A 20,202-nucleotide genomic window follows, 5' to 3' on the forward strand; every position below is an offset into this window, starting at 1 on the left:
ATCTAACTTTAGTGTTCTGTTCTTAATATCTTCTCATTCTACATATGCTCCCTGAATAATCCCATCCACTCTCATGGCCTCTTCTCTGCTTTGACTGCTAAATCTCTGTCTCCAATCTCGCCTCTTTTCTAAGCACCAGATCTGTATATCCAGCTGTCTACTGTACGTCTCCGCCTTGTTATCCTCTTGGTACCTCAGATCCAACCCTGAGCTCATCATCTCCACGCGGCCAAAATCTGCTCCTGTGTGTCCTCTTAGTTTCACCATCCAACCAGTCATGTAAGCCAGAAATCTTGTTGACATCTCTTTCTTCTTCACCAATATCCAGTCACCATGTCTTTTCAATCCTACCTCCTACATATTTCTTGAATCTTTCCACTTATTTCCATGGTTCAGATGATCTTTACTTGGAAATCTGACAAATGCTCTTACAAAGCTTTCTGTGATGAGGCTTTCTTCTGTGTCCTCTTACACTCTCTCTAATTGGGCTCAACAAGTCAGGCTTCCTTTACACCCTGGGATTGCTGTCTTCTCTGCCTTCTTTATGTGGATAAATCCTACGTATTCTTTCTAAATTACCTAAGGCAGTAGCTTCTCCAGGAAGCCTGATCCATAGGCTCGGTTAGATATCCATCCTGTGCTCTGTACAATAGCGTGTGATAACCATGATTTCATGATTGTATGCTTGCCTGTCTGTCCCTTTCGCCACACTTGGAGATTTATGAGAACAGAGAACAGAAATTTGTCTCATTCATTTTGATAGACCCAATAGGAAGTAAGTGCTCAATAAAAGTTTGGAGAAAACAAGATAACAAAGGAAAGGAGAAAAATTGTGATGAAAGTTTGGGATACTGAAGTGTAAAGTTTCTAAAGTGGTGTGCCTCTAGATGATGACAGCTTCTAAATATGGCCATGGGACTGGGAAGTGAATTTTAGGTAGAGGTTGTTGGAGTCAATGAAGTCAATGGGCTAAAGCATTGGATAGTCTATCCAGTTAAACAGCGAAGTCTCTTATGAGATGTAGAAAACTTGAACCAGATGTATTAGTACTTAATAATAGCCGGTACAATTTATTGAATATCTACTATGTGCTATATGATATGTCTGTGTCATCTTCAGTGCTCATAAAAGCCAAGTAAGATGGAAAATTTTTGCAATTATTTTAAAGATGAAGAAACAGACACAGAGATTTTATAACTTGCCCAAGATACCCTAGCTATTAAGTGTCAGAACCAAGATTGAAATTCAAGTGTATTTGGTTCCAAAACCTGTAGTTCCTTCCAGCTATATTATTTGGTCTTTGTAGTGAATTTGCACAAAATTAGAGACAATAGAAGGAGTAAAGGGTGGTACAGTCAGATATGTGAAGAGATTTCAGCTGAGAAGAGACTTCAGCAACATTGTAGAGTGAAGAATATTACTACTGGCAGAATGTAAAAGGTGTCCTTGAGTGACAACCACCAAAACATCTAGTATAAAATAAAAAATGAATAGACATGCCAACAGAAACCCCCAGAAAATAATGTGACCTGCTGTCAAGAAGAAGCAAGCAATAGAATAGAAACTCACCCTGAGATCTAGCTATATGCTGTCCAAAAGATACACTTTAAATATTAAACACAGATAGATTAAAAGAAGTTTTTTAATGCAAAATATTTACTGCAGAAATAGTTTGCATAAGGAAGTTGATGTGGAAATATTAGTACCAAAGCACTTTAAGACAAAGGATATTACCAGAGATAGAAAACGACATCTCATAATTAAAAGATTCAACTCATCAGAAAGACAAAAGTCTTAAATGTGTCCACACCTAAAACAGACATTTAAGTATATGAAAAAAAGCCAATAGAAACAAAAGAGAGACAGTAAATCTGAAATAATAGTAAGAAATTAATATGCTTCTCACAATAACTGGTAAGACAAGGAGCAAGAAAGTATGGACTTTAAAGATCTGAATAACACTAGCAACACACTGACATTTACAGAACATTATACTCACCAACTGCAAAATGCACCTTCTTTTCAAATGCACATGAAACATTCACCAAGATAGACCATATGCTGGGTTATAAAATAAGTCTCAACAAATTTCAAAGCATTAACATTTTAAATATTTTATCTGACCATAACAATACAAATATTGATAAGATGCCTAGAGAATTTCCAAGTTATTTAAAATTAAACAACACACTTCTAAATAAATTACATACCAAAAAAGAAATTACAAGAGAAATTAGAAAATGTTTTGAACTAAATAATAATGAAAACAAAGCATATAAAAATTTGTAAGATGCAACTAAAGGTTATAGTTCTAAATATCTATCTTAGAAAGAAAAGCTTGGAATCAATGACCTAAATTTTCAGCTTAAGACTCTAGAGAAAGAAGAGTAAGTTATACCCAAAGCATTTAAAAGGAAATCAATAATAAAGATTAGAGCAGAAATCAGTGAAATAGAAAAACATACAAACAATGGAGAATATCAACAAAGCCATATTTTGTTTCTTTGAAAAAGATAAAATTGACAATCACTTGTTAACACAAATCAAGAAATAAAAATGAGCAGTGTGGCTCATGCCTGTAATCCCAGCACTTTGGGAGGCTGAGGAGGGCAGATCATGAGGTCAGGAGATTGAGACCATCCTGGCCAACACGGTGAAACTCCATTTCTACTAAAAATGCAAAAATTAGGTGGGCATGGTGGCATGTGCCTGTAATCCCAGCTACTCAGGAGGCTGAGGCAGGAGAACTGCTTGAACCAGGGAGTTGGAAGTTGCGATGAGCTGAGATCGCACCACTGCACTCCAGCCTGGCGACAGAGTGAGACTCCATCTCAAAAAAAAGAGTAGAGGGAGCCAGGCATGATGGCATGTACCTGTAATCCCAGCTACTAGGGAGGGAGGCCTAGGCAGGATTTCTTGAGGCCAGGAGTTCAAGACTAGCCTGGGCAGCATAGTGGGACCCTCATTTTTTAAAAAAAGAGTTTTAAAAAATGGATAATAAGGGAAAATTATGAAAAACTTTATGCTAATAAATTTAGTAACTTAGATAAAATGGATGCATGCTGTATTAGTCTGTTTTCACACTGCAATAAAGAACTCCTTGAGACTGGGTAATTCATAAAGAAAAGAGATTTAGGCCGGGCGTGGTGGCTTACACCTGTAATCCCAGCACTTTGTGAGGCTGAGGCAGGTTGATCACTTGAGGTCGGGAGTTTGAGACCAGCCTGGCCAACATGGTGAAACCCCATCTCTACTAAAAATACAAAAATTAGCTGGGCATGATGGGGGTCACCTGTAATCCCAGCTACTTGGGAGGCTGAGACAAGAGAATCGCTTGAACCTGGGAGGCAGAGGTTGCAGTGAGCCAAGATCGCGCCATTGCATTCCAACCTGGGTGACAAGAGTGAAACTCCGTCTCAAAAGAAAAAAAAAAGTAGGTTAAATTGACTCACAGTTCCGCATGAATGGGGAGGCCTCAGGAAACTTAAAATCATGGCAAAAGGCGAAGGGGAAGCAAGGCACGTCTTACATAGCAGTGGGGTGGGGGTGGGGGGATGAGGAGACGTACCATCAGATCTTGTGAGAACTTGCTCACTATCATGAGAACAGCATGGGGGAAACTGGCCGCATGATCCACTCACCTCCCACCAGGTCCCTCCCTCAACATATGGGGATTACAATTCAAGACAAGATTTGGTTGGGGACACAGAGCCAAACCATATCACATGCCTTACAAAAACATAACTTGTCAAAGCCTGACCAAAAGAAGAAAAATAATAGAAAATGAACAGCCTCATACCTAAGAAAAGTTTGAATGCATAATAATAAATGTTTCCAGTCCCAGATGGTTATACAGTTGAATTATATCAAGTATTTAGAAAAGAAAGTACAACTTACACATACTTTTTCAGAAAACGGAGAATACTAAGCCATGATGAAGACATTTCAAGAAAAGAAATAAACTGTTATCTTTCATAAACCTAAATGCAAAAATAAATCCTCACTGAAATACTATTAAATAAAATTCAGCAACATACAAAAATAATAACATCTTAAGACCAAATGGAGTCTATCCTGGGAAGGCAAAGCTGACTAAACATTGAAAAATCAATCAGTGTAACTCACATTAACAGAATAAAGGAGCAAATGAGTAAGTAATGTTAGTAGATAAAAATCACTTGACAAAATTCCAACACTATTCCATAACTCCCAGGAAATTAGGAATAGAAGATAACTTTCTCAATTTGATGAAGAGCGTCTATTATACTTACAGCTAAATACATACTTAATGGTTAAATATTGAATATTCTCCCCCTAAAATCAGTTAAAAGGCAAGAACATACTCACTGATTCTATTCAATATTGTACTGGAGACCACATCGATGCAATTAAGAAAAAGAAATAAAAGCTTTTAAAATTAGAAAAGACAAGTTAAAACTGTCTGTATTGGCATATAATATGATTGTCTACATAGAGACCCCAAAGAAATATTTTTCTAAAACCCCATAAAACTACTACAATAAATAAGTTAAGTCATCAGGGTCACAGGATACAGAATCAATCCATTGAAATCGTTTGTATTTCTATATCCTAGTAACAAACCATTGGAAATTGAAATTTTAAAATATTACTTAAAAGACATTTAAAAGGATAAAATACTTAGGAATAAATTTAATGAAAAGCATTCAAGATCTGGACACTGAAAATGACTAAATATTGCTGAGATAGAGGAAACTTAAATAAATGGAGAAATTTATGATGTTCATGGATCAGAAGAGTCAGTATCAATAAGGTCCTCGTTCTCCCCCAAATGATCTATAGATTCAATGCAATGCCAAGCTAAATCTTAACAGATTTTTTTTGGTAAGTTGACAGACTTATTCTGAAACTTATATGGTAATGTAAAAGACCTAGAAGAGCCAAGCAACTTTGAAAAAGAATGAAGTTGGGACACCTACACTAGTGATGTTAAAACTGGCTCTACAGTTGTAATGAAGAGAGTGTGGTATTGGTATAAGGATATACATATAGACTAATGGAATAGAACAGAAAATCTGATAAGTAGTCATATATGGCCAGTTGATTTTTAATAAATGTGCCACGATAATTCAATGGGGGGAAAGGATAGCCTTTTCAAAGAATGGTACTGGAACATCTGGATATATGCATGGAAAAAAATGAACCATGTATTCTACCTCAAAATATAGATAAAAATAAATTATAGATGGATCACAGACCTAAATGTAAAAGCTAAAACTATAAAATTTTTAGAAAAAAAGTGGAGAAAAATCTGTGTGACCTTGGTTAGGCAATGATTTCTTAGGGCACAAAACCTAAATTTTATCAAAATTGAAAACCTATGCCCTTCAAAAGACACTCTTACAAAAATGAAAAAATAAGCTATTGACAGAGAAAACACTCATGATACATGTATCTGACAAAGGACTTGAACCCAAAATACATAAAAACTCTTACAACTCAATAAGAAAACAAACATCATCCCAATGTTTTAAATGGACAAAAGACTTAAACAGACAACACTTCACAAAATACGTATGAGTGGCCAATAGTATACGAAAAGATGCTTGATACTATAAGGCATCAGTGAACTGCAAATTTAAACCACCATGTGATAATTAAGAAGACTGACAATAACAAGTGTTTTCAAAGATGTAGAGCAACTGAAACTCTCTCACTTTGATGGTGAGAATGTAAAATGGTACATCCACTATAAAAAAATATGCCAGTTTCTTAGTAAATTAAATGTTACTTAACATATGACCCAGCAATTCCACTCTTAGGTACTCACCCAAGTAAAATGAGAACCACATATTCTCAAACTTAGTATACATGAACGTTCACAGTAGCATTGTTCTGTATAATGGTAAATCCACATATACACCCAAATGGCTCCAGGTGGTGGCAAGAGATAAGAATTTAGAGGCACATCTCCCACCTAGCCGACTAGTTCCCTGCTTTCCCTCCTTTCCTTTAAAAACAGGCCATTCAGGCATTTGCCTGAAAACTTAAAATGACCCACACCCTATTTCCTTATATATACTGCCAGTCCCTCCCTCCATTCCTCCTTTCCTCCCGCATTCTCTCTGTCTCTCTCTCTCTCTGACTCTTCATTGCTGCCTCAGGTGACATGAGGATGGACGACTGACCTCCTGGCTCATTATGCCCTTCTTGCACAGGATTAAGTAAAAATCTTTGAACTTGTTTCCTATTGTTGCGGTGTATTGAATTTGTCCTTCTATCTAAAGAATCAGAGCAAGTTTTCTGTGTGAAGGACTCTCTGGTCACAGGTCAGACAACTAGGCATTAGGCAGTCCATCAGATAAAAGAAGTATCCTGTGAAAGGCACACTGTAAACCCCCACACTCAGCTCCCCTTTATTTCCTGTTAGGGCAGGGTTGTTGGCTGCTCTGGTACTAGAACACCAGTTTAACTGGGGGCTCTCAGAAAAATACTACTCAGGAATAAAATGGAACAAACTACGGAAACACTCAAAAACATGGATGAGTCTCAAAAACCTGCTGAGTAAAAGAAGATAGACATGATCAAGTATATACTGTATGATTCTATTTATTTGAGGTTCTAGAACAGACAAAGCTAACCTATAGTGATGGAAATCAGATCAAATAACAATGCCTGTGATGCTGGTGGCAGGGGGATTGATTGACTTTAAAGGAGCATGAGGAACTTTCCAGGGTGATGAAAATGTTCTAAATATCATTGGGGTGGTGATGACACAGGTGTGTACATTAGTCAAAACTTGCTGAACTGTACACTTAAAATGTATACATTTTGTTGTATGTAAATCATGTCTTAATAAAGTTTGTTTTTAAAATTTATTATTATTATTGTTATTTTTTTTTTTAGAGACAAGGTCTCACTCTGCCACTCAGGCTGGACAGTGCGATCAGGGCTCTCTCAAGCTCTTGTGCTCAAGTGATCCTCCAGCCTTAGCCTCCCAAGTAGACAGGTCTACAACACACACCACCAGGCCCAGCTATTTTATTTTTCATTTTTTGTAGAGACAAGGTCTTGCTATGTTACCCAGGCTGGTCTTGAACTCCTAGCCTCAAGAAATCTTTCCATCTCAGCTTCCAAAAGTGTTAAGATTACAGGGGTGAGCCACCACACCCCAGCCTAAATTTGATTTTTTTGTGTGTACATGTGACATAACTCTATTCTCTTTGACTGAAATGATTGCACTTTCCCCCTAATTGTGGTCAGATCTGGTTTCTATCCTTCTCAGCTTCCAAATAGGATAGGGAGCTAGGATCTAGGGAGAAGAAGAGATAGGAACTAGGGAGAAGGGAGAAGAAATTCCTCAATTTTAGGGAGAATGTGGGGGAGGGAGAATAGCTTACTCAAATGTGACTGAGTCTCAACATGTCAGATTCACAAAATTCCTTTAGAACCATGTGTGGCAGGAATAGAAGGAACAGACTGATACTCTCATGTGGACTTTTACATGTCCTCATTATTATTTCTCATGTCCCATAGACCCAGAGAAGAGCTGCCAGCCAGTGTTGGAGACTCTGCGCCAGGCCATGGATGGCACTGTGTATGCCCACAGCACCTTGGAACTGCAGACACTACAGCCTACAGTCAATTTCCTTGCCACTGTCACAGTGCCAGGCTACTGTGAGCGCCCACTGTGTCCACGCCTCTTCCGACTCTTCACAGTCCTGGCCCTGGAAAGCATGACCCAGGCCACCCTGCTGGACAGACATGTGCCTATTATTCAGGCTTGGCTTGAGCGTTTCCCTTCTGTGGAGCGGGAGCATGCTCTGGCACGAGCCCTAGTTAGGGCCTCAGTAGAGGCTTGGGAGGCTATGTGCAATTGCTTCATGCCTTCACCCCTCCACCCACACTACCACTTCTCCCTACACTCTGTGAGCCACTTACTGAGCAACCTGCAGCTGCTGCCTAATAGAACAGGCTCCCGAAGCTTTGTGGACTATCCCAACCACCAGGAGCACTTGCGCCGGGTGTCAGGCCTGCGTGGCACTCGTCTGACCATTATGATGGCCACACGCAACGTGGTGCGTCTTTGGTTGCATGAGGCACAGAGAACCTTTTGTGACCGGCTGGACAGCCCTAGGGAACGCTCCTATTGTGCCAAGCTGCTCCTAGTAGTAGCGCAGAGTGTCTTCTGCTGTGGTCCAGGGCCCCAGAACCTGGGCAAGGACCATGAGGAGGAGGAGGAGGAGGAGGAGGAGGAGGAGAGGGTACCCGAAGTAGAATCTGAAGGGGAGTTGGCCCAGTGGGAGGACTTCAGCAACAGCAACAGTGAAACAGAGGAGGAAGAGGAGCCTTATGGACTTCAGGTCGCCACAAGCTCAAACTCCAGTGACCCAAGTCTAACACCATCTATAGGACCAGTAAGCAGAGGGATGAGGGAAAGCATAAGTCACAAGATAAGGCAAGAGAAAGGCACAAGGGCGTCCAACTATAGGCTCCAGGTAAGGAGATCATTCAAGACTCGGTGGCAGAAGGCACCCCAGATGGACCTGGTCTCACCCCTGTTATTACCAGTGCTACTACTACATCCCCAGGAAAAGCCCTCAGACGTGGTCTTCAGTCAGGAGCTGACACTGGGGCCTAACTCTGAAACCCCCAACTTGTACCTGGAACGGCAGTGGGAGAAGCTAGAGGAGCAGCTGGCCACCTCAGCTGCTCAACTGAAGCTGAGCTCCCACCTTGCCCAGTGTCATTCCATGGCACAGCATGTGGCCCGCCTGGTCCGGGTGTTGGCCAGGCCCCGGCAGCATGGCCTGCTGCTTTCGGGGGCTCTGGGTACTGGGCGCCACACTGCCATCACTCTGGCTTCTAGTATATGTCAGGCCCATTTCTTTCATCTACCATCTGGGTCAGAGGAGGCCGTTCTCCAATGTCTACGAGATGCCAGCTGGCATGCTGGCTTGTTAAGCCAGCCAGTGGCTCTATTGGTACCCAGTGGTGTGGATCTCACTACACTTCATCGCCTCCTGGCCCTGGCAACCTCAGGCAGTTTCCCTGGCCAGTACACAGAAGCAGATTTGGACCGCATTGAAGAACACTTCCCCAGGGAGAACCTTGGTGTCAAACAGAACATCAAGAAGGAAATGGTGTTGCAGAGGTGAGGCCAAGAACACCATACCCGAGTCTGCTCTGCTTTTACTCTGTCTTGGCCAAAAGGAATTCTGTGGGCTGCCATGAGGGCTGAGAGATTGGGGCTAAGTGGTCTGGTTGGGACTAGGGCCAGGAGGGGCAAGCAAAGGTAAAGGGGAGGACATTAGCTGAGCCCTGGCCCACAGGTTCCACCAGCAAGTGTGCAGCCACCTTCACCTGTTCTTCCTGATTGGAGATAAACAGGCCCACAAGCAGCTGCCCTCCACCCTTTTCCTGAGGCTCCTTCAACTGGCCACTGCCAGCATTGACCGCTATGAACCCTGGGACCAAGCTGCCCTGGTCAAAGTGGCCCAGCATCACCTGGAGGGTGCTCAGAGTCTACCCCTTGATGATGGTGAGCCCTTTTTACTTGTCCTTACCACTTATCTTTACCAGGCTCTAATGAGGGTTATTACCTAGGTCAATCTCTCTCTCCCTCTCTAGAGCCTACAGAGCCCCCTTCACATTTCCTACCCTTCTTCTTGAGCTAGGAGAGGATCCCTTTCCTTTCTTGTTTTCCTACAAGCTCACGAAGTGAGGCTAAAGCCATGCCCATTGCAGGCTCCTGGAAGTACCCAGACCTCCAGGCCTCAATTCCCAGTGTGGCCAAAGCCATGGCTCTTATCCACCTTTCGGCCACCCACTACCATGAGCACCTGTGCCCTGCATTGCCACTCGTCACCCCTAAGACCTTCCTAGACTTCCTGGACACTTTCCTGATGCTGCAGCAACAGACAATCCTGAAGATTAAGAACAAGGCCCAGCGGTGAGTGGTCCCGTCCCCTGCAATGGAGCTCCTTCTGCTCCTTTGGGTTTCCTCACCAGCACATTGTATCTCCAGGGTCCAGAATGCCTTGGAGAATCTGAGAATGCTGATTAAGGAGCATGATACCCATGCCAATCTGATCTCTGACTTGGAACAGCAGCTGAAAGCCTCCAGCAAAGTAAGGAGATGATTTTGAGGCTTCCATGATGGTGTCAAAGCAGAAGCCCAAAAGGGGACTTGAAAGGAAGCAACCAGAATGAACCTTAGTTCTTGTCCCCCTAAGCTTCCCCTTCCCCTAGGAAATCTCTCTAATCTCTGCTGCCTCCTCCTTTACAGCTTAGGTTCAAAAGATTCCCATGACACAGCTAAGATCAGATTGATTCTTCATAATGTGTGAAATCCAAGCATCTGCTTCTGGTTGCCCCTAGTACCTTGATCATGAGAAGTTCAGTATGCTGTAGATTCCCATGGGGGTTGGGGCAGGGATTACATCTCAGTCACCACTCACTCACCTCTTAGAATTATCCTCTTTCTCCGTAGCACTTTGTCCCTATACCCTTTCTTCCACAAAAGCACCAAACAAACAAAAGTGTTGTGTACAGTGAGGACATGTAGATGGGTGATGGCAGCAGGGAGAAATTTATGCTATAGCATAGAACCAGAAGTAGATTTATAATGGTATACTAGACAAGAGTGTCCTGAATTTTCTTATTCACCCTCATCTACCAGACATTTTCCAGTGACCGACTTTTCCTTTCCTCTCTCATCTCTCTAATACCTGCTCTACAATGTTTCTGAGCCGTCCCATTTTTCCTTTAGCACGCCCTTCTAGTTGAAACCTGAAAACCTTTTGCTGTCTTATACAGAACAATCTTATTCTTTGAATAAACAGACTTCTTATATCTGGCTAAAATTGGTGATGATAGGGCTTATCACACCTTCTAAAGCCAAATACTCCTAGCTAAAGGTGTTTTCCCAAACTAAAGAGCAGTTTTGCTTTTAATAAGAGGAATTCCAAAATAGCACCCTTTCTTCCTACTACACAAGATTTTGATAAATGTTCTGGTATAACTTCAGAGCAGTGAACTAGTGCCCATCTCACACTCAGATAATCTTTCTACTAGGGTTTCAGGTCTTAAGCTCCTAATACCTAGCCAGCTCTTCTGATGACTGCCCTTAGGACTATCATCCAGTGCCACACAACTCCAGATACATGGCCTATGTCGTGTCTACTAATATGATTTTCATTGTGTTTGGTGTAAATGGTGTCCCCTGGAGTTTTAAACGTACTGGTGCCCTCCTACTATTTACCACATAGGATGAACAACTTAGATTAGACCTCAAGACTCAGTTAAGTTGCAAAGAAAGAAAACAAAGTCAAAGAGCAACAGAAATCCCCTTTCCCAGTTTTTTGCCCTACATTTTCCCAAGATGATTAATACCAGGATTGTTGATCTGGTTTAGGGGTGCTAGTATTCCTTGATCTGTGAGTCAGTTATACCAGAGCAGAACACAGGAAGCCAAAGATCTGGATAAGAGATGTTCATAGTCTCAGGGTCATTCAGAGTCAGATCCCTTGGTCATTCAATCAATAGCCGTAATAGTGTGTACTTGTTCCAGTGTTCCCCACCCCAAGAAATGGCATTACCATCCACTGAGCCAAATCCCAGGACTCAGTCTGGGCCTCTCCATCTCTTTACTCTCTTATATTCAACTGGTTAATTTTTTCATTATTGCACTCAACAAAAATTTATTTTTTGTTCAGGCATTTCTTAATATTTATGTCTATATTAATACATGCCTACATTTACATCTAGATGGAGGGATAGATAGATAGATAGATAGATAGATAGATAGATAGATAGATAGATAGATAGATAGATAGATGATAGAATCCTTGCCACACCTTTCTGAGGTAGCTATTCTTTTCTCCCTTTACAGATGAGAAAACAAAGATCCAGAAAGGTTGGGGAGACTTCCCTAACCTTGTAAGGTTGTAATGAGGATTAAGCAAGATCTTACATGTATAGTATTTAAATGTGCTGGCACATAGTAAGAGCTCAATAAATGTTAGTTACTATTAATATTAGGTTAGGCCAGGCACAGTGGCTCACGCCTGTAATCCCAGCACTTTGGAAGGCCAAGGCCAATGGATCACTTGAACTCAGGAGTTGAAGACCAGCCTGGGCAACTTGGCAAAACCCTGTCTCTACAAAAAATTATTCAGGCATGGTAGCACCTATCTGTAGTTCCAGCTACTCAGGAGTCTGAGGTGGGAGGATCACCTGAGCCCAGGAGGATGAAGCTGCAGTGAGACATGATTGCACCACTGCACTCCAGCTTGGGTGACATAGTGAGACCCTGTCTCCAAAAAAAAAAAAAAAATAGGTTAGGTTGCTTCCTAATAAGAAGAGATAGGGCACTATCCTTACCTTCATGGTGCTTATAGTTTAGCAGAAGATATACTCATCCAGGCAATGACAAAACCATGTTATAACGGAGTAAGTTCAGAGTGCTCTAAAATATCAAGAAAAACTTTCTAGAGAAAGCAGAGTGCCCTGCTATGCAGCACAGAGCATGTATATAACATGGTAGGAGCTCAAAAACATTCCCTAACTATGTAAACAAAGGAATAAAGTACATGAAAGTTGATTACTAAAACTTAGGTCAGATTTGATCTGTGTTTGAAAGGGGCCAGGTTGATGTAACAGCATGTGAAAGGCCTAGAGGCAAAAGAGCGTGTGCCACGTTGGAGGAACTGAAAGTCAGGAATGGCTGGAAAGTAGCGTGCTAGGAGAGAGAAAAGAGATGAGATTGGAATGATGAGTAGGGGTCTGGTCATGGGGGTATTGTCAATCAAATGTAGAAATGGCAAGTGTTAATGACAATGATTCAGCTTTTAGTAAACCAGCCAGGCTGCAGTGGGGGGATAAAAGGAGGGGAGTAAGAATAAAAACTGAGAGAATAGTTAGGAGGCCAGTGCAGAAGGTGAGGAGTGAGAGGGCCTGAGTGTGAGTGACCAGTGTTGGGAAGGGTAGTGTACACGAGAGGCATTTAGGAGGTAGAATTGAAGGGCCTCAAAGATGGGCTGGATTTGGGGGATACAGGAGATGGAGCCAAGCGTAACAACTCAGTTTGTTCCTTGGGAAACTTGAGTGTATCTTGCCACCATTCTCTGAGAAAAAGAATACACAGGAGAGGAGTCAGATTGCAGGAGAGCTGAGGAGGCCTAACCAAATACATTCATGTGGGGACATGTGGAATCTGAGGGGCCTGTGAGACACCCAAGAGATTTCCACTAGGCAGATGAATACGTGGTATGGGGCTGGGAGGGAACCTAGCTGGAGAGAGAGATTTGGCAGTTGGAACATAAGTAGGAATCAAAGCCATTAGATTAGAGAAGGCATTTATAAGTGTAGAGTAAGAAGAGAAAGGAAGCTCTGAAAAAATTGATGAGGAATAGTTAAGCTCACAGAGGAAAAGAATGAGAAAGAGCAGCCAGAGAAGTTAGAGAAAGCCCAAGGAGAACACAGTATCACGAACTCCAGCAGAGGGGGATGCCTCAAGAGGGAGGGAACTGTCTTCTGTGATAACTGCTGCTAATGGGTCAACTAAAATATAGAGTAATATAACGTAACTGTTACACACATAGTCTCTTTGGGTGAAGCGGCTGCAGAAAAAGCAACCACACATTTGGGGCTGCATTACTAGATATGTAACTCACGGACTAATAAGTGACAGACCCAGAGCTCAGCCTCTCTCTGTGGCCTACTTGGAGTTCAACATGGTCAGTCTTTCAAGTGAGGAGTATGCTAGAGTCCCGGGATCATAGGGTCTTCTGGGGTGTTCCCACATGGCTCAGGATCTGGAACTGCAGGGCCTGGATATCTCTTTGCAGAGCCTCAGCATGTTTCAGCAGCAGCTAGAGCAAAGCAAGCTCCTATACAAGCAGCAGCTGGAAGAGTGTAGGCATCAAGAGAACCTCATTGAGAACCTGGCCAAGCAGCGGGATGCCCTGCAGGTTCAGCAAGAGGCTTTCCTGGAGCAGGTGGGCTTTTCCTGCCGCCTGCCCTGCACTGCTCCTCTCCTGAAAGAGGGCAATCCCTCTAAGGATACCAAGAGGAGAGGATGGAGTGACTCATCATGGAGTCTTCTGGGGGGAGGGGACAAAGGTAATAGGACGGCTTGGGGAGTGACCTCTCATGGGGACTCCAAGGAGGAGATGATCCCCCTAGAAACACCTTGAAGGAAGAACAGAACATCTCAGGAGCTCACTTTAGAAGGTATCTCTCCTCATTTAGATGAGCAAGGCATTTCTGGAGCCTCTGAGCCAGCTGCAGGTGGCTGACTTCGAGGAGATACGGAGCTATCGAGCACCACCAGAATCTGTGGTCCGGGTGACTGATGCAATGTGTGACTTGTTCCACCGTGAAACAGGCTGGGCCAGTGCCAAACAGCTGTTATGCACTGAGGATTTTTATCAGGTAGGAAGGGTGGAGCACAATGAAGGAGGATAGGGGAGGCATAAAAGGGAGACTTGGCAAGGCTAAACTGTTGGGTCAAGGTCCAGAGCATCTGTGTCTTCCCCATCCCTTTGACGTACATCCTTCCAGGAGCTGGTGTTCTTCCCCAAGGAGAAGATAACAGACTCAGAGCTGATAAAGTTACATCTAATTCTGAAAGCTCCAGGTATGAGCGATGCAGCCCTGCGGGCAGTGAGCCGACCTGCAGCCAGCCTGGCAGCCTGGCTCTGGGCTGTTCTGCACTATGGGCTGGCACATTGCCGGGGGCTGCCCACGGGCCTGTTGCTGCAGCAAGTGGAGGCAACACTCATTCGGGAGCAGGCCCGCCTGGGCTACTACCAGTTTCAGGCCCAGGAGACCCTGGAGAATAATTTGGCCCTGGCTAAGATGGTGGAGGATGCCCAAGCTTCCCACAACTGTGTGGCAAAGACCCTCAATCAAGCACAGTGTGGGGAGTATCACAAATGGCCCATGAAGGCTGCACTGCTCATGCCTATGCATGCCTGGACTATACAGCTCCAGGTAACCATCCCTCTCCCAGACGTCTCCCCCAAAGTTCCTTTTATGCCACTGCCCCGCTCCTCCCTGTGCCCTCACTGCCTCCCTCTGTCCCTCTTTGCACTCCTTGCCATGTTTTCCTCCACACCCCACCTTGCCCTCCCTCTGCCATATCTCTCCCTGCACCCTCCTCACTGGCCTACACAGCCTCTGGTCTTCCTGTCCACTCCAGAAGCTGAAGGGACGCTGCATGACTGTGTTCGGAGATGCCCTCCTATGCTCAGCTGCCATCATCTACCTGGGTCCCTTCCCACCACTGCGGCGCCAAGAGCTACTGGACAAGTGGTTAGCTCTGTGTAGGGGCTTTCAGGAGGCCCTGGGCCCAGATGATGTGGCACAGGCACTGAAGCAGAAGCAAAAATCTGTCAGCATACCACCAAAGAACCCCCTGCTGGCTACACACTCTCCCTTCAGTATTCTGTCTTTGCTGAGCTCTGCATCTGAACAGTACCAGTGGGACAGAAACCTGAAGCCACAGGCAAAGTCAGCCCACCTGGCAGGCTTTCTTCTGCGAAGCCCCACCCACTACAGTAGTCGCCGTTGGCCTTTGCTGCTTGACCCCAGCAACCAGGCCATCATCTGGTTGGACCCGCTACCTCTGGCAGAGAATAGATGCTTGGCACCAGCCCCCACTGAGGGTAGAGGTAAGCAGACATAATAAATGCAATGCTTACGGAGTATCTGAACTGCCCATCACTCAGCCTCTTGTGGTCTTTCCCTTCATAATGAGGACACTGCATTTTTATGATCAGGATGTCCCAGATTGCACCAGCCTATACTACAGGAATCAATTTGGTCACATTTATTTTTTCTCTTTATTACAATGATTCTGAATCTACATGACTGATTGGTCCATGATCTTCCACTTCCCTGGTCTACTCAGCACTACCCAAATGTATCCAGTGTTCAGAAATCCTGGGTAATATTTCTATTGGCTCTGTTTGGATCGGGGACCCTTCTGGGTGGAGTATTGGAAGGAACATTTTCTAGGAGAAGGAATAGAGTATTTATTTCCCAGAAGAAGAGGCTGGGGATTGAGTTTGTGAGAAAAATGTGACCTTATTTGGAAAGGGGTTCTTTCAGAGTAATTAAGTTAAGGACTTTGAATGAGATCACCCTGATTCTTATCTGGATGGGCCCTAAATCCCACAAATGCCCTTACAAGAGGCAGAAGAAAAGGCATAGAAAATACAGAAGAGAGGCTGTGGGAAGATAGAGGATGAGTAGGATCCCTCCCTGGAATTTTAGAGTAATAATTTTGAGAGCCAACATTTATTGAGTGCTTACTATGTGCACATCTAAGTGTTTTCTATGTATAATTTAATTTAATCTTCACAGTAACCTTGTGAGGTCGCCACTAATATCAACCTCATTTTGCAGATAAGAAAATTGAGTCATAGAGAGCTTAAGCAACTTTCCTAAGATGTCTTCCCGCAGACCTTCCCTCATGAAATGGAGCCCTTGAGTGAATTCCTCCCCTAAGAAGAGCTCCTCTGAATCTTTCTGCCCCAGGGAAAGGCCTCATGAGAAATCAAAACACAGAGAGTAAAATGGACATGAAAGAGGAAGATGATGATAGTAAAGAGACTAATGAGGCTAAGGACCAGACAAAAGAGCAGAAGGCAGAGGAAAGAAAAAATGAGCAGGAGAAAGAGCAAGAGGAAAATGAAGAGAAAGAGGAGAAGACAGAGAGCATATGGCCAAAGCCAGCCTATGAGACTCAGCTTCCGTCTCTTCCCTACCTTAGTGTTCTTTCAGGTGCTGACCCGGAGCTAGGTTCTCAGCTCCAGGAGGCAGCTGCTTGTGGTGAGAATTGGTCCCCACCCACCCTGGACCCCTTTTGACTCGCCCCATTCTGTGACCCCACAGGCCTCCCACACCTCAGTCTAGCCTCAGTTCCCATCCTTCATCTCGGGCACTAACTACATTGAAGCATCTTGTGAAAACCCTCCTATCAGCCACAGGGAAGCTGATCGGAGCCAGACCTCATGGATGGGGAATGGGGATCATGGGCGCTGGCATCATGGGTAGGGTTCCTTTGCCTCCCTCTCACAGGCCTGCCTGTGCTACTGACCAACGTGGAGCTGGGTCTAGGGTGCCAAGAACTGCAATGGCTTCTGCAGCGGGAGCAGCTGAGTCCACCCCAGGTGCAGCCTGGCTTCTGTCTGTATCTCAGCACCACCCTCTCCCTCTGTGCTATGGAAAAAGGTGAGGCCCAGAGGGCAAATTGTCCGCACAGTTGTGTGGAGACACTAGGGCCCTCAGCACCAGCCCTAAGAGGGCTTCACTCAACCTGGCCCAGAGCAGGCTCAGGTCTATAGCAGGGAGCCATACTCTCTGTCTACTCTACCCCCTGGCTCTGCCAAGGGGAAGAGGTTAAGCATCTCCCATGTTACCCCAAGTGCTAGGTTGTGAACTGCTAAAGGGGCTGAATGTGCTGGATCTGGGCCTGAACATGGAAATACTGGAAGAACAGATGCTGCATGAAATCTTGTGCAGAGAGTGTCCTGAGCTCGAGACCCGCTGGCAGGACCTAAAGATCAGAGCCCTAGATACCTGCAAGGCTGTGGAGGCTGCTGAGGTGCTTAGGGGCTCAGTCTGTGGGTTGAGATGAGTATTGGATGGACCTGGGTAAGGGGGTGGAGATGAATGTAGATGTTTGGGGACTGTGGGAAAGGGCCAGATCCATCCAACAAATGAGTATATGCAGGAGCGGCTGCTGACGATGCTGCTGTTCCAGAATCCAAAGCGTCAGAAGCCAGCCAAGTTTCTGCGGAACATGGTGAGGGCCCAAGGAAAGCTATGCCAGCTGCGTGCCCATTGTGAAGAGCTAGAAGGGCAGAAACTACAGGAAATGGTATCGTGGGCACCCTATCGGCCTGTGGTTTGGCATGGAATAGCCATGGTAAAGGCCCTAAGCCAACTGCAGAACCTGCTGCCACTTTTCCGTATGAGCCCAGAGAAGTGGCTGGCAGTCACCAAGCAGGCTCTGGATAGCATGAAGCCACGTGAGATTAATCACGGGGAGAACCTGGCCAGTTATCTACTGCAACTGAGAGCACACCTGACCCGCCAGCTGCTGGGCAGCACTGTGACAGCACTAGGCCTTACCCAGGTACCGTTGGTGGGTGCATTGGGTGCTTTGGCTCTGCTGCAAGTGACAGGGAAAGCATCAGAGCTGGAAAGACTGGCACTCTGGCCTGGACTAGCAGCCTCTCCCAGCACAGTCCACAGCAAGCCAGTCTCAGGTGTGGCTCGACCGGCCTGGCTTGGGCCAAAAGCCTGGCATGAATGTGAGACGTTAGAGCTGCTGCCCCCATTTGTTGGCCTGTGTGCCTCCCTGGCAGGCCACTCCAATGCTTGGCAGGCTTACCTGTCGCTGTCATCCACAGTGCTGGGTCCTGCACCTGGGCCTGGGCCTGAGCCACTTAGCCTCCTCCAGAAGCTGATCCTGTGGCGCGTTCTGCGACCTGAGTGCCTGGCAGGTGCCCTGGCAGACTTCACCACCAGCCTCCTGGGTCGGCCCCTGGATGAAAACATGGGCGCTCCCACCATGCCCTTTAAACATAGTCGGGCTACTCAGCCCATGCTGATCTTGTTGCCACTGCCCGGCCACCCCACAGCCACTCTGCATCCTCTGACTGTCATCCAGAATCTGGCTGCCAAGTATCAGCAGGTTTGAACCTAATCTTTTGGTCACGGAGTGACCAGGTTCCTGTAGGCTGGGGAGTGGGGACCCCCTCCAAGCATTTTCATGGATCTTTCTGTACTACTTAGGGACTTTTGGGATAATGGTAGCATTAGTTTGGGTCCCTCGGGTCACCCTAGGATCACTTTGAGTCATGCCGCCATCTCTTTTTTGGTCCCCAGGGGCAGAAGCATCTGCAGGTGATAGCCCTGGGCTCTGAAGTCTGGGACCCAGTCTCAGTTGTGGTCAGCACTCTATCCCAGGCTATGTATGAGGGGCACTGGCTGGTGCTGGACAACTGTCATCTGATGCCCCATTGGCCGAAAGAGCTGCTACAGCTCTTGCTGGAACTGTTAGGCAGAGCCAAAGGTGAGTTTATTGCCTAGATTGGCTGCCAGGATCCTATCCTACACTTGGGCCTTAGCTTGAAATCTCAGGACTCATGGCCAGTGACCTAGCACCAAACCTGTCCACTTGGCCTTGTAGCTGACTCCTGACACCCCTAGCCTCAAGTCTGATCCCTAGACTTCTGCCTGACCCTTTACCCAAGGACTGATCTCAGACCCTTGTCTGACTCTAGTGGTTGCAGACCTGGAATCAGAACAGCTTTTAGGCCAACCTGAAAGCAGGAATGTAGCCACTGTTCACAGAGATTTTCGTCTTTGGCTTATTGTGCCTGCAGAGTCTAGTGCTTCTTTGCCAGGTGAGGAGCTTAACCCCCTACAGGCTCTCAAATTGGAAGTGGGAGGGCAACTGTGCTGTGCTGACTCAGCACTCTCCTTCCTCCCCAGCTGTACTGACTCAGCACTCCATGCCTGTTTTCTGGAACCAGTCCCTGGAGCTGGGCCATGTTTTGATTGACAGTGTGGAGCTAGCCCAGCAAGGACTCTACATGCAACCCCCCACCCAGGCACTACCTCTGCTTCTCCTCCATGGCCTCCTGCTACACCGGCAGCTCTATGGAACGAGGCTGCAGGCACACAGGGGGCGTTGGTGAGCTGCTCAATCACTCAACAAACATTGAGTATCTTCCGTATGCTGGGATGAGTAAAACTAACTCATCCTTGGAAGCTCCAAAGAGCAAGGGCAAGGGGAAGTCAAGGAAGGCTTCTCCAAAGACTTTGAGATTTTTACTTTGAATTGAATCTTAAAAGCAGGGGCAAATCAGGTAGAGATGGACCTTTCTGAGCAGAGGGACCTAAATTCAGCAGAAGGGAGGAGACTTGAGTGTGGTTGACATGGACATGCTGGATGTTGAGGAGGGAGAAGTAAGGCTCATTATAAAGGGCCTTTAAGACTAGGGCAAGGTAGGCCAGGCATGGTGGTTCACACCTGTAATCCCAGCACTTTGGGAGGCCGAGGTGGGCAGATCACGAGGTCAGGAGATCGAGACCATCCTGGCTAACATGGTGAAACCCCATCTGTACAAAAAATACAAAAACTTAGCCAGGCATGGTGGCGGGCACCTGTAGTCCCAGTAGAAGAAGAAACAATATCCTTTT

General features: G+C 45.3%; 1 protein-coding gene across 1 annotated transcript in view; it reads left to right on the forward strand.

Moving 5' to 3' along the window:
• Window positions 1-20,202, forward strand: part of DNHD1 (dynein heavy chain domain 1) — a 79,231-nt gene that overhangs the window by 56,565 nt on the left and 2,464 nt on the right. The window contains exons 24-38 of the mRNA XM_011954319.1: window positions 7,516-9,133; window positions 9,312-9,520; window positions 9,727-9,931; window positions 10,007-10,109; window positions 13,830-13,979; window positions 14,233-14,415; window positions 14,545-14,976; window positions 15,185-15,656; window positions 16,525-16,818; window positions 17,068-17,220; window positions 17,415-17,593; window positions 17,723-18,688; window positions 18,883-19,069; window positions 19,281-19,403; window positions 19,492-19,693. Of these exons, the coding sequence (XP_011809709.1) occupies window positions 7,516-9,133; window positions 9,312-9,520; window positions 9,727-9,931; window positions 10,007-10,109; window positions 13,830-13,979; window positions 14,233-14,415; window positions 14,545-14,976; window positions 15,185-15,656; window positions 16,525-16,818; window positions 17,068-17,220; window positions 17,415-17,593; window positions 17,723-18,688; window positions 18,883-19,069; window positions 19,281-19,403; window positions 19,492-19,693 (5,476 nt within the window). The remainder of the gene's footprint in view (window positions 1-7,515; window positions 9,134-9,311; window positions 9,521-9,726; window positions 9,932-10,006; window positions 10,110-13,829; window positions 13,980-14,232; window positions 14,416-14,544; window positions 14,977-15,184; window positions 15,657-16,524; window positions 16,819-17,067; window positions 17,221-17,414; window positions 17,594-17,722; window positions 18,689-18,882; window positions 19,070-19,280; window positions 19,404-19,491; window positions 19,694-20,202) is intronic.

This window comes from Colobus angolensis, unplaced genomic scaffold, assembly GCF_000951035.1.
Source record: "Colobus angolensis palliatus isolate OR3802 unplaced genomic scaffold, Cang.pa_1.0 Scaffold381, whole genome shotgun sequence".
Lineage (NCBI taxonomy): Eukaryota > Metazoa > Chordata > Mammalia > Primates > Cercopithecidae > Colobus > Colobus angolensis.